The sequence below is a fragment of the Neofelis nebulosa genome, chromosome 2, assembly GCF_028018385.1.
Source record: "Neofelis nebulosa isolate mNeoNeb1 chromosome 2, mNeoNeb1.pri, whole genome shotgun sequence".
NCBI classification, from domain to species: Eukaryota; Metazoa; Chordata; class Mammalia; order Carnivora; family Felidae; genus Neofelis; species Neofelis nebulosa.
The window spans coordinates 191,622,166-191,635,727 of NC_080783.1; the positions used below are offsets into that span (position 1 = coordinate 191,622,166).

The window sequence follows — 13,562 nt, forward strand, 5'->3', positions numbered from 1 at the left end:
AGGGTGGAGACTGGAAGGTGCATGGGGTAGGCAGGGGGACCTTCTGGGGGAGATCCCGAGAGGCCTCTTGGGGGTCCGTGAGCAATAAGGAAGGCCTGTCTGGAGAGGATCGGAATTAGGGGCTGTAGGGAGCCCAGGACTAGCGTGGGTCCAGATAGAGGTTGGGAGCTTAGCCATCGGCGCTGTGTTCTCCGCGCCCGCCCACCCTCCTCTCAGTTCCCCGCCGGCAGCGCAGGGCGTGTGTTGAGGGGGCGAAGCGAAGGCGTGGGCAGGCGACCACCCCAGCTCTTCCCTCCACCAGTCAGCTTCTCTGCAGCTCCCCGTCGCCCTCCTCCAATTTCGGGTGGGACTTGGAGGGGGTCGCATCTTGTGACTCATCCCCTCTTCCATCCCCACCCCCGGCTGGGGCCCTGGAAGGGAAGGCTTAGAGACTCGGCTGTGGCTCTCCCGTTTCCACAGCAACCGTGCGGTTGTTTGCGCGAATCCACTTCAATCATCACCTTTGGCCGCAGACTGAGGCCCGGAGTCTGAACCCTAGGGCGGGGTACAGTCGGGGGCACAGCCCTTCGCCCTTCCTCGCGACTACGAGAAGGTCAGCGCGGGCGGGCGGGGCGCGCTCCGGCAGCCGGGCCTCACTGGCCATCCAGTCCCCACCTGAAACCCCGCCTGCCACTCCGCCCCAGCGGAGCCAATCAACGCCCGATCTGCCCGGGATGAGGCGGGGCTTATGCAAATCGTGTCGCCTCCGAGAGACATAGTGATACAAGAGCTGGGAGGCGGCTCCGGTGCGGACCTCGGAGAGCCTGGCCTCCAGCCCGCCAGCCAGTCTCGGTCCCCGCGGCCCGCCGAGGCTCAGAGCCATCCAGCGACCCGGCGAGCGGCCTCAGGTAACGTGGGCGGGGCCGGGCAGAGGCCCTTGTCCCCTCCCCCTCCACTCTCCATTCCCATTCTCCTCTACCTGTTCCCCTCATTCATCTCCTTGACCCCTGGTTCCTCCATAAGCGGCAGCATCTGGAGGGCTGCCCCCGGGCAGGGACTCCCACCCTAATCCAGGCCCCATGGGTCTCAGGGAAGGAGGCAGAGCCGCCTTCTTACTCCCAGCTCAGGTAAGAGCGCCCACTGCTCTGGCCCCCAACACACACACCACACACCCACACCCACACCCACCCACGCTGGGGGTGTGGTGTTGCTGGTGCTCGAGGAGGCAGTAATCACCCTCCCCCTTTGCGTATGGGTAGTTAGTTGCCCAGCACCATGGCAACCTCCCACCTCCACAGATAGCCCCCACCCATGCCACCCGGCCCCACCAGCAGCTAGCTCTGCACTTCACATCACAAGGTCCCTGTCCCCAAAGACAGCCCCCACCTCCATGGAGAGCCTACTCCCACCTCACGTTGTCCCCTCAGACTGTCCCCATCTCCCACCCCTCAAGGTGACAGAGCTCACAGCATACCTGGGGGAGGGAAGAACACCGCCCCCCCCGCCCCCCCGCCCAGTTCTTCTCCTCACACTTCCTCAACAGCACTGCCACCTCCCATGGTCCCAGGGCTAGGCAGAGGTCCCATGTTTGGCCTCTTTCATCCTGGCTGGAGGATGAACCAGGGGCACCACCCCCAGCAGACTACCCATACCTGACTGTCACTGCTGTCAAGGTCCCAGCCTTCTCCTTTCCCCTCACCCTTCACAGGCACTGAGTCCTGCCTCTCAAACATCTCTAATTTGGATCCTTTCTAGCCTTCTTGCACTCAGTCGCTCTCTCTCTCCTATCTTCCTGCTGCCCCACAAGGATCTGCCAAAGCTCCATGTGGACTGTGTCACTCCTTTCCCTAAGGTGGCCTGAATCTGGAGGGCAGAAGAGCTGGGTTAAATCTTCCCTTTGCCCCACCTGCTGTTTGCCTTTGACCAAGTTACTTCCCTTTCTGACCCTTCGTGAAATGGGGAAGGGGGCCGGACAGAGGGTGGACTTGACGAGATGGTCTTGAACGGCCTTCCAACCCTGACACGTTCTGGTTCTGTGGCTAATTATGGGCAGATGGGACCATTTCACTCTTGCCCTGAGCCATTAGGCATTTCAGAGAGGAGGCCTGGGAGGCGTTAGTCCTCACCAAGGGGGCATTGCTTCTTACCCAGGCCTCCCCCTCCCACACACTCTCCAAGCCAAGGCCCGGTCTCAGCTGTCCAGAGTCCCCTCCCAGACCACCAGCCCACGTGGCATGGACAGTTCCAAAGTGGAGGTGGTCACTAGGGCCCACGTTTTGTTTGTAATGCCCTGCCCCTCGTTAAGGAGGAGAGGGAGAAGACGTGCCGCTATGGCAGCTGCTTGGAGAGGAGCAAAGGGAGGAGAGGAAGGAGAAAAATCTCCTGACCAGGGAGCTGTTGTCACCATGGCAACCGTCTCAGCACCAGCTCCTTTGAAGCTGGGTGAGGGTGTGGGATTATTGCCTCCCTCAATCCCTCCTACCCTCACTGCCACTTCCCCATTTGAAGCCCACAACCTGGAGCTCTGCCCTCTGGAAGAAGCCTGTGAGCACAGAGGGGCAGCAGCTTTGTGTACGGGGCAGTGCTAGCTCCTTCACAGCTGGAGGGCAACCCTCAAGAGGTAGGCAGGGGAGCCTGCAGATGTTCAGCGGGGCCACAGTCCCAACAGAACATGCCCCCAGGGCCTTTGCCTTGCTACTGGTGGGCTGTAGTTGGCCTTCAGTGAACTCTTCCTTTCCCCGGGTCTGGGTTCCACTGTCTTTGAAGTGGGTGCCATGGCAGGAGAACACAGATAAACAAAAGAGACTGACGCCATTCCAAGGAGGAAGACGAGGTTTCTGCCCCTCTTGTGTAATCCACCAAGGGGCATTCACTGAACTACTCTGTGCCAGACATGGCCTTTGGGTCTCTGCCGGCAGTTCTGCGCAGCCACAGAGGGCAGAGCGGGACTGGTGTGAGGCAGCTACCAGAGGGCAGAACTCGGAATGATGGGAAAAGTGCTTTTCTCACTCTCCGATCTGCCCCAAAGTGGACTTGGTTATATGGCGGAGGGGGATAAACTCTTTGCCATTGAGCAAACAACTTAAGAATATTTTTTGACTTGGGCCAGGGCTTAATACGAAGATCTCTCCCAAATCAGGTTCCATTCTAGAATTCTAGAGCACAAGGTGAGGGTCAGAGAGTTCTGGAGTCCACACACTTGTGGGGCTCAGTTCCACAGCCCTCAAAGGCTGGGTGCATGCTGCTGACTGTCCACTGTCCAGGCTGGGAAGTAGGCTTCAGCCAGGCCTGAGTGCTGAGGATAGCTGCGTCAGCCCAGAGGGGAAGAAAGGATATTAGGGGAGGGGAAAGCCACTATGCAATAGGGAAATAGGTCCTGGCTGTGTGAAAACTAACTGAAAAGCATGTAGTTGTGAGGGGAGCAGTGGGAAGTAAGGCTAGACAGGTGGGCACCTTGATGCCAGATTCTAGAAGATTCTAGAGTACAAGGGGGCCCATGGGCATATCCACCTCTAGCCTGTATTGTATACTTATGGGCAAAACCAGAGATGAAGCTGCCTCAGAACGGAGAAATCAGAAGAAAGACACTTCCTCTGAGGCAGCTGAGCCCATGGGCATGGCTTCGCATGCAGTGCTTCACCTGGATCTCAGCCCCTTTAGCTGTGCGGGGGGAGAGAGGACATGGTGAAGTTTCCAGGAGAGCATCAAAAGAAAGAACAGCAGGGCTTGGTTGCAAGTTGGACCTAGGGAAAAGGAAGAGGGGAAAGTAAAGGTAATTAACATTGCACTTCCACTCTGGGATGGAGGAGGAAAGGAAGGAAGGGCCGATGGAGAGAGAAGATGGCCACAGGTTGAGGGTGTCTGGTTGTAGATGAGGGGAGTCAGAGGAGCTGTTGGGCCACCCCGAGGGGTGGATATTTCCTAGATGTCAGATACAGTGGGCTGGAGCACAGTAAGATGGCCCCACTGAGGCCAAGAGGGAGATCAGAGCTAAAGTTTTCCCAGAAGGCAGGCAGGAGTGGGGAAGGTCTGTACTGGACAAGAGTAGTCATAAATTGGAGAGAGTAGTCCAGGCAGGTGGCATGGATTCAGCCTGGGTGTTCATCTGGACCCTTCCACTGACCTCCTGTGTAACTCTGAGCCAGTTGTCTCCTTTCTCTGGGTTCCAGTTTTCACTAAAATAAGGGGATATCTTTTTTCTTTAAGGTTTATTTATTTTGAGAGAGAGACACACACACAGACAGAGAGAGCTAGTACCAGCAGAGGAGGGGCAGAGAGAAGGAGAGACAGAATCCCAAGCAGGCTTTGCACCCTCAGCACAGAGCCCAAAGCGGGGCTTGAACTCACAAACTGTGAGATCATGACCTGAGCCGAGATCAAGAGTCTGATGCTTAACTGACTGCACCACCCAGGTGCCCCCAAATAAGGCGATATCTTAAAGGGACTGCCAGCTTTGACTGGCAATCCAAGAACAATAGAGGAAATGAAGAGAAATGAAGGAAGAGGCATAATCCTCAGTGGGCCTGGGACCAAACTGGGGCTGGGAACAGGTGTGACCCCAAGAGATAGAGAATTGTGGGAAGGGAGCACAAGGCAGGAAGGAGTCAAGGGACGGAAGGCCAGAGCCACACAGACATCATGACGCACACACGCAGACATGTGTACTCTGACAGATTTGCGGTCTCATACACTGACATGCTCCCGCCCACACCCAGCCCCTCACACAGACGCTCAGGCACATCCCCCAGAAGAACGCGGGAAAGGCTCCACCTCCCCTATTGGACACCTCTCCCTCTGGGTTCTCTAGCTCGCTTGGCTACACCCTGAGCCTGCAGTGTGCTTTGGACTTGGGAAGGGGTCAGCAGGGGATGTTGCCTCCTTCTTCTGCCCATAGGTGTTCCAGAGGCATCCTTGTGCCCAGTGCAGCTGTTTTGGACCCCACGTTCGGGGTTCCTGAGGATGGCATGCCTCCCCCTCCCTGGCTTCTCCTGGGAGCATAGAGGATTCCTCATCCTCTGGGGGTGGTAGGCGGGGGAGGATGTCGCTACCCCCACTCCTGCTTGATCTTTCTCATGGATCTTTCTCATGGCACACTGGAGGCATGTGCGGCCCAGAGATATCTTGTAACTAACTTGAAGCCACATAGCAAGGGAGGGGGCATGGAACAGACCAATCTCAGATCTGGTTGTTCAGGGCACCCCTAGCAGTAAGGATTAGAAGCCACACTGGCATGCAGTGGACTATGGAAGAGGAATTTCTTCTGCTAGCCTGACAACTTCCTCTTCCGGAGTATCTTCATGACAGGTTACCCTGGGGTCGGAGTCTGGTGCCTTCCCAAAGAGACTCCAGGCAGGTCAAACTCACCTCCAGGGCCAGGTCCTGGAAACAGTTCCTGGAGGGATATTCCTCCCATGGAGGTCAGCCGAGAATGTCTACCTGGCCTTCAGGGCCTGGCAAGGCCTCACTCCTGATACATCTGGGGAGGGCCTGTACCTCCCTCTGCAGAAACTCCTCTGTCACAGGCTACATGAGGGGCTCCTGTTCCAGTGGGGGAATGACTCTCCATCCTCCCCAAACCCGCTTCTCAGCAACACCACCTCCACTCATTCAGCCCCAAATCTGAGCCTCTGCCTCAACTTCTGTGTTGCTCTCATCCCCACATTCAGTCACCTGAGTCCTGCCAGCGCCTCCTCCTAACATGGCTTGGTCCATCCATGTCACTCCACGGCCTCTGCTCGGTGTCACCGTCTCTCACCTGAACCATGCAGCAGGCCCCTCTCTTCTCTGTACCTTCCCCCACCCAGGTCATCTTGCACGCTGTAGCCAAAGGAAAAATTCTAAAACACATTCCTACTTTCTCATCCCAGCGCCTAGTTCAGGACCTGACATTTGTAAGCATTCTGTGTTTATGGACTGAATGCTATCTTCCCAGCCCTTGCTTTAAAATCCCTGTGGGTAAAGGCCAAACTCCTTGGCATGGATTGAAGGCCCTTGACAATCAGCCAGCTCCCTCTTTGGCCCAATTATGAGCTATTGAGGTTGGCCCGTATCTACTTTATCCCCATCACTGGCATGGGACCTAGCACAGCCAGCCTCAATAAATGCTCAGGGAATGAGTGACTAATGAAAAACAGGATTAGTCAGGGTCATCAATGCTATCAGCTAGGATTTCTATTTGTACAGAGGAGGGGAGGGACAAGCTTCCTGCTGGGGTGGCCCAGAAAGCCTTGAGGAAGAACTTGGGAGATGGTGCCGGGGGCGGGACATATGAGGAACCTTCCTCAGGTCCTTGAGCAGAAAAAAGCCAGCAGAGGCGGGTAGGGGCCGAGCGTGGAAAGCTCGAAATAGCAAGGAGAGGGGATTAAGACTCTAGGGGTGTGGGGGGCTATGCCAGGTGTAAACGGGAGAAGGGAGGATGCAGGCTGTGGCCTCAGCACCAGTCAGCCAGAAGGCCAGGAGCCGAGACCTGGGGGTGGTGATCCTGGGTGCCAGGAGGGAAAACCTGCCGCCAGGAGCGGGGAGGGGCCGCTATGGGAGAGAAATGTATGATGAGGGGAAGGGGGTGGGGGAGGCAGGGCGTCCTGTGGAAAAGTGTGTGAAGGATAGAGCCTAGCTGTAGGAAGGGGGGGGAGGCTGTGGAGGGTGGAGGTGAGAGCAGGAGACCCATCCTGCTGTGGAAGGAGGAATCCTGGCTGTGAGAATGTGGGACTTGTTATGGGAGGGGTTGTTGTGGAGAAAGAGAACCCGTCCTATGGGGACCTGGGGACCGCTGGTGAGGCGGCCTTGCCCTGAACCAAACTGAGGGAGCCCCTGTCCTCTAGGCCCTGCCATGGGGAAGACCAACAGCAAACTGGCCCCAGAGGTGCTGGAGGACCTGGTTCAGAACACCGAATTCAGCGAGCAGGAGCTGAAGCAGTGGTACAAGGGCTTCCTGAAGGACTGCCCCAGCGGCATCCTCAACCTGGAGGAATTCCAGCAGCTCTACATCAAGGTGGGCGGGGCCAGGCCATCCCAGGAGGTGGGCTGACGGCCAGGGGCGGGGCCAAGCAACCCCAGGGGGCGGGCCGGATGGCCGGGGGCAGGGCTAGGCAACCCTAGGAGGCGGGCTGACGGCCAGGGGCGGGGCCAATCAACCCCAGGGGGCGGGCCGGATGGCCGGGGCGGGGCTAGGCAACCCCAGGGGGCGGGCCGGACAGCCGCGGGCGGGCAGAGACATCTAGACTGCGGCTTCACCACAACCCGCGTCCGCGCCTCAGTTCTTTCCCTACGGCGACGCCTCCAAGTTTGCGCAGCACGCATTCCGCACCTTTGACAAGAACGGCGACGGCACCATCGATTTCCGGGAGTTCATCTGTGCCCTTTCCGTCACCTCCCGCGGCAGCTTTGAGCAGAAACTCAACTGGGCCTTTGAGATGTACGACCTGGACGGCGACGGGCGCATCACGCGCCTGGAGATGCTGGAGATCATCGAGGTGCGCTGGGGCAGATCCGGGAGGCCAGGGTGTGCTGGGGTGACGCGCTCCTGGCTTCGGGGCACGTCCTCTCCAGCCATCTCCAGTCACCTTACTGTCGGGCCTCAGGAACATCCCCGCTGCACCCCACCTGCCCCCGCATCCCGCCTCCCAGGACCCAGTGTGGCTAACTAGCGTTGGTTGGGCGTGCAGTGTAAGGACTGGCCTTATGCTAAGTGCTTTATCCAATAACCCTATGGAGTAGGTACTGGCAGAAACCCCATTTTACAGATGTGGAAACATAGCAAGTGGTGGTTCATGATTCAAATCTAGGGAATCTGACTTCAGAGCCTACGTTTCTAACTCATTATTTTTTCAACAACTATGTATTGAGTGCTACCATGTGCCAGGCACTGTTCAAAGTTACTGCTTTTGGGGGGGGGGCATTCCTTCTACAGTGAGAATATTTTGAAACAACAAGAAAAAAACCCTGTGCATGTGAAGCAATAAATGTTAGGACATAAGAAAAACAAAGTAAGGGGAGCTAACGCGATGGAGGAGGTGTATATAGGGTGAAATGTGAGAAGCAACCTGAATAAGGTGAGGGAGTTAATCATGTAGATTAATCTGGGGGTGGGGGAGAGTATTCTGTGCAGAGGGAACAGTAAATGCAAAGACTCTGAGGTGAGACTGTGTTTGCAGCGTTCAAGGAGTAGCCAGGAGAGCAGGGTGGTATAAGAGAAGTGAGAGAGGGGAGAGTGGAAGTGGTCAGGTAGGCAGCCAGGATCCTGGTCTCACAGTCTGGGGTAGAGACTTAACTTTATTCTGAGCAAGAGGGAAACCATTTAGAGCTCTCTGTTCTCCGTGTGGAGAATAGACGAAGGGCATGGGAAGGCAGCAGAAGCAGGGAGACCAGTTAGGAGGTTTCCACTGCAGGCCAGTCAGGAGCAGTGCAAGTGGTTGATATGGGACCTAATGCAAAATCTGGGCTGACGAGTTTTGCTGAAGGATTGGACTTGAGGGAGAGTCAAGAACGTCAAGGTTTTTGGTCTGAACAACTAAAAGAATGAATTTGCTCTTTCATGAGAAAGGGAATGCTGGGGGGAGAGCAAGTTGGAGGAGAAGACTTGGGTTTTAGACATCTTTGGTTATGAGATAACCATTAAATATTCAGTCTCAGTGACCATACATCACCTTCCAGTATCCTTGCCATCTCCCAGTGTTCTCTCTGCCCACCCCTGACTTCCTTCATTCACCGCACCGCCCCCCGCACACACACACCGCCATTGTCTCTGTTCACTGTGGGTGTTCACAGTTCCCCTCTTTCCCCTCCACCCCTGCCAGGCTATCTACAAGATGGTGGGCACTGTGATCATGATGCGTATGAACCAGGATGGGCTCACGCCCCAGCAGCGTGTGGACAAGATCTTCAAGAAGATGGACCAGGATAAGGACGACCAGATTACACTGGAGGAGTTCAAGGAGGCGGCCAAGAGTGACCCATCCATTGTGCTACTGCTTCAGTGCGACATGCAGAAGTAGAGGGTGGTGAGGGGCAGGGCCCCTGGCCAGGAGGGGCGTGGCCACCTCCAACCCGATGACCTCTCAGGGGGAGGGGTACTCTAGCCTCACTCTCTGGCTCACCCACCCCTCTGCCCAAGCCCTTGCTCCCCTCAGTCAAGATCCTTGAGGGACCACCTCACCCTGGAAAAGAGACAGATCCTCAGGTATTCTGTGGTCTAGCCCCACCCCGCAGTCATGGCCCTGAACATGGGCATAGAGAGTTGGCTTTTGCCCCAAGAGACAGGGTTGAGGACGGGGGGCTGTGGGTCTGCTTTGAAAATCTATTTTTCCTGGGATTATGCTTTACAGGATGTGGTCCCACAGATCCCAATTAAAGGGCCAAAGTGGACCTGTCCTTTGCTGAGGATGTAAATTCCTTAAAGGTGGTCTCTGCCCTGCCCCCTTGACTCTACCTGGCCCCTCCAGCCCCAGCCTTTGGAGCGTTCATTCAATCCTTTCTTCACCTAACGTTTATTGAGCACCTGTTCAATGCCAGGCACCTCTAGGTGCTAAGGTTATGGTATTTTACAGAACACATTCCATGCCCTCTGGAAGCTCATAAAGGAGGGTGAGGCAGTGGTCAGAGTCTCAGATGGGAACGTCACACACAGCTGAGCAGAGGGCATGGAAAGGCTAGTTAGTTCGAAAGGAACTATGAAATCTTTCAGCTCAGCTCCACCCAGAGCTGCAGAGAGATGAAATGAAAAGTGTTTGGAAGTCTAGGAACCATGTGAATGGAAGTTTTAAGAAACACTGCTATTTATGTAATACTTATTTTTTTAGAACCCTTTGAAAGAGCTAAAGTCATTTTATTAGTTTAGGATATTAAAACATACTTTATATTACTTAGTTTCTTGTAAAATGATTAAACGAATATAGAAAATGCTAATTTTGCAGGGTGGGGGGGAGGGAGAGCTGAGAAAAAAGAGGGAAAATACCAGCAAACTTACCAAATAACACTTTTTCTTATCAGATCAAGTCCTGAGGTGTCACTGTCAGCAGCTTCTGCTGCTTCCTTTTTAATGACCATTTTCAATTCAGTGAGCAACTCTCTATTATGCGCTTGCTCTGGTTGGATGCCGACTTCAGAAACAGAAAAGACAGGTTTGCTGAGAGTGAGACTAGTGTATCTTCCACATGTTGGTAGTTCCTTTCCAGATTTGGTCTAGTTTCAAAGAGGGGCTTTTTCTTTCACTGCTACAGAAACAGAAGGACCTAGAAGAAGAGGACCACCTGGCCACTGTTCAGGTTGCCAGACTGCACTTATGGACCAAAATGCCTAAAAAGTGCTGGGGATGTGCTCCATTTGAAAGGCTTTTTCTAACCCCAGATCCTCAGTCTGCCAGGTAATTCATCATCTTCCAGGTGCACTGGCTTTGCTTTCCAATGTCTGCTTTCCGATTTTGGATCCGTGAGCTATACAGCTGCATGCTTTGACTGCCAGAAAATTAATCTTGCTCCTTCAAGCCTTTCACTTTATTTTCTACTGTACTTGTGATCAGAAATTAGCTTTGATATGCAGTGACAGATTTCCTCTTGAGCTGCTGGTGACAACAATCTCGTATACAGGTGCTGTCAGCCCAGGGTAGGAGCAGGGAGTGATTGCCGAGTCACGAGTAGGGGATTGTATCTCCAGGAAAGAGATGCGGCATGCCTCTTCTGAGTGCTCACCTGTCCTCCCTTCTTTGCAGGTTGCTTGAGGATGCTGACCTTTGGTCCCAAACTCTATTGGACCTTCCTTCTTGCTGCCCTTGGAGGTAGCAAGGCCACTTAGCTGCCACACTCTTTCTGTCTTCTGCCTATGACCAGCCATGTGGTAAGGCTGGGAATTCACATCCTCAGGCAGTAACCAGCAAGTTTTTATCCAATAATGCCTCAAGGAATGTTCCATTGCTCTGAGGAGCTGGTCATTAGGTGTATCTTGTGCTACCACTCAGCACTGAAGATGCATAGATATTCAACAGCCTGGCTTAGCTGAGACTTCCAGTGGAAGACTTTTTACAAACTGGGGTTCCCATCCCACAAATATTGAATCTAACCTAACTCACGATCGCAAAACTTCATGACTTTCAAAGGCTTGCCATGTACTCCATCTCTTTCTATTCTCCAGCCTAGGAAATAGAGATTTTCATTCTCTTTCTCCAGACTTGGGAAGTGAGACACAGAAAGGGGGGGGGAATCCCTTGTGCAAGAGCACACGGTCAGGGAGTGGCACAGTGCTAAGGCTCGAACCCAAGGCTCTAAGAGGGTTTCTTCCCTCAGAGTCTCTCCCTCCTCCTCTGTCTGGATCTGAGTCATATGAAGTTGCCTGTAGGGCAGGCTAAGTTAGTTTTGGTCTTGTACATGCTTCCTGCTAAGAAGTTTCTGAGGTGGTGGTCTTCCAAAAATAAGTAGGAGCTTGGTTGAACTCCTGACATTTTTAAGTATCTTGTTGTCTGCTTCTGGGCAGCTCTGTTAACAGGTCAATGCTGTCCTGGGAAGCCCCTGACTCAGATCCCTGGAAGCACCCTGCACTTTCTTTGCCCTGTCTTTACTATCCTATTCCTCCCTACGAGAACTGTTTTTGTCTTTCTCCAGTTGGTGGGTAAGTCTTACCCGTGAGAGCATGTTTGATCACTCCAAGCTTCTCAGTGTATCCTGTGAGTGATATTTGCAGTCTGGCCAAACATTGTCAGATAGCCCAGATAACACATAAAACCAGGCTGGGAACTGGGAACACCATCTTGCTGATAGGAGGAGCCCAGGCAGGCCACCTCTTGCTCCCACATGCTCCTGGATGTCCTACAGGCTGCACGCTCAGGAGTTCCTGTGGTAGAGCACTGACCCTGCCCTGAGAAGAGAGGCAGGCCTCCAATCCCTGTGCCAGTATGAGGGACTTGCCATAAAGCTCAAGGTTAGTGGAGATTGAAGTATGACTTGTAGAGACACAAAAATATATAGACAGTGAAAACAATACATAGAGTATATTCAAACTCTCCTTTTGAAGTTTTGTCTCTTTTTGCAGCAAGTCTGAATTACAAGGTTTCAGAATCTACCTTCTAACTGCATTCTGTCCTCGTTCATCCTTTGGGGCTGATTGATGAGCCCCTTATTTCTTATCTCTAAAAATCATCAGCAAGGTCTACTTCACATGGCCACTCCAGTCCTTTGAGCTATAATCAGGATTATATAACTTACCTTCAAATCAAAAGTTAAGAAAAAGGAAGCCCATAAGCCAAGGCACTGAATCTTTTCCTGACAATTTCTAGAGGTAGAATTTCATCATGCTGCAGAGAGAGGGAGAGAGAGAGAGAGAGAGAGAGAGAGAGAGAGAGAGAGAGAAGGAGGGGAGGGAAGAGAAAGGAAAGAGAAAGAATGAGAGAATAATGTGGTGTTTCTACACAGGGTAGTAAGCTGACACTGTAAATGTTTTTACACAAAAATGTACAAAATCAACACATTTTCCTGAAGATCCACCCTGGGTGAGGTTTTGTTCTGACTTTAGAGATCACTGTGGAAGCAAGAATATATTTCTTACGTATTTTATTTATCATTTTCGGGAAAAAAAAGTCAAATTCTGCAATTGAAAAGTCTCAGAAAAACATGGAATTTTCTTTCTGAAATTTTCAAGGTTTTCTTTTACCTTTGCCAGAAGGTGGGGCAGGACCAGGCCTCCCAAGGTGTATGGCCCTTCCTGCTTTGTGGAGGCTGTGGGCATGTGGAGACCTGGGGAAATAGGGGAGCTGGGTGGCAGAGGGGAGCATCCCAACTCATTCTCTAGTGTGGCCCCCTGTCCTCTCCACATGTGCTGCTCCCGACTGTGCCCGCAGTGACTGTCCTCACTATTCAACCCTGTGCTGTATGGTGTGTTTTTCCACTGACAGTGAATAAAAGGTGTGACCATGCTGAGGTCTCTTATTCTTCCCTAAGCTAAGATAAGGTTGGGGTTAGGGACAGGGGAGAAGAGGCCCCGGGGGTTGGGGGGGGTGGGGAGCTCATCGTTGGAGGTGCCTCAACGACTCCCTTGGGGCTGAGGTCCTTATTCTAGCAATGTCTCTGGTTATGTGGAACAGAGATCCACCTGAGTTAGTTCAAAGAAAGGAGGAGCAGATTACAAGGGACCCTGAAGATGAAAAATCAAGAATGGCTGGGCCTCAAAAGAACTGAAACTGGCCACAAGGTCTCTCCCTTCTCCTCTCTGGGCCTCACAGGCTCTCTTCCTCTTGGCAATATTTGTATCTGTGTTCTTTTCCTCGGTTTCTCTTCAGATTTCCTTGGTTTCCCTGCAAAAGTGGCTGCAGCCCCAACACTGTGTCAAGACCCACCAATAGCTGACAATACTCTGCATCTCTTAGTTCCAGTTTTCAAGCAAAAGGGTCTGATTGGCTCAGCTTGGCTTCCAGAGGGAGGCCTTGGTCCATTCATCAATAGCCAGACCAGGTGCTGATATGTGGGCCTGTGAGCAGAGCAGTTTCCCCAGAAGGGAGCTAATGGCAGCCAACAATGGACTTTGTTTCTCCCTCTGTCCAATGGAAAGCATCATAGAGCCCAAATGAGTGGATAGTGGGGAGTGAAGAGAAAAGCCAAGAG

The 13,562-nt window shown here is 53.3% G+C and overlaps 1 protein-coding gene across 1 annotated transcript; it reads left to right on the forward strand.

The window, feature by feature from the left end:
- The first annotated feature begins 451 nt into the window (after positions 1-451).
- On the forward strand, positions 452-12,877 carry HPCAL4 (hippocalcin like 4). Its single transcript, XM_058717927.1, has 4 exons — positions 452-887; positions 6,801-6,970; positions 7,236-7,451; positions 8,775-12,877. The coding sequence occupies exons 1-4, from the start codon at positions 728-730 to the stop codon at positions 8,970-8,972; spliced, it is 744 nt and encodes a 247-aa protein (XP_058573910.1). The 5' UTR covers positions 452-727; the 3' UTR covers positions 8,973-12,877.
- The last annotated feature ends 685 nt before the right edge of the window (positions 12,878-13,562 follow it).

What these genes read in the sequence shown, in the direction of transcription:
- HPCAL4 (XM_058717927.1), top strand. Translation starts at nt 728, where the DNA reads ATGCAAATCGTGTCGCCTCCGAGAGACATAGTGATACAAGAGCTGGGA. An exon ending in GACCCGGCGAGCGGCCTCAG is followed by an intron (nt 888 to 6,800) that starts GTAACGTGGGCG and finishes CCTGTCCTCTAG; the next exon opens with GCCCTGCCATGGGGAAGACC. An exon ending in AGATGCTGGAGATCATCGAG is followed by an intron (nt 7,452 to 8,774) that starts GTGCGCTGGGGC and finishes CACCCCTGCCAG; the next exon opens with GCTATCTACAAGATGGTGGG.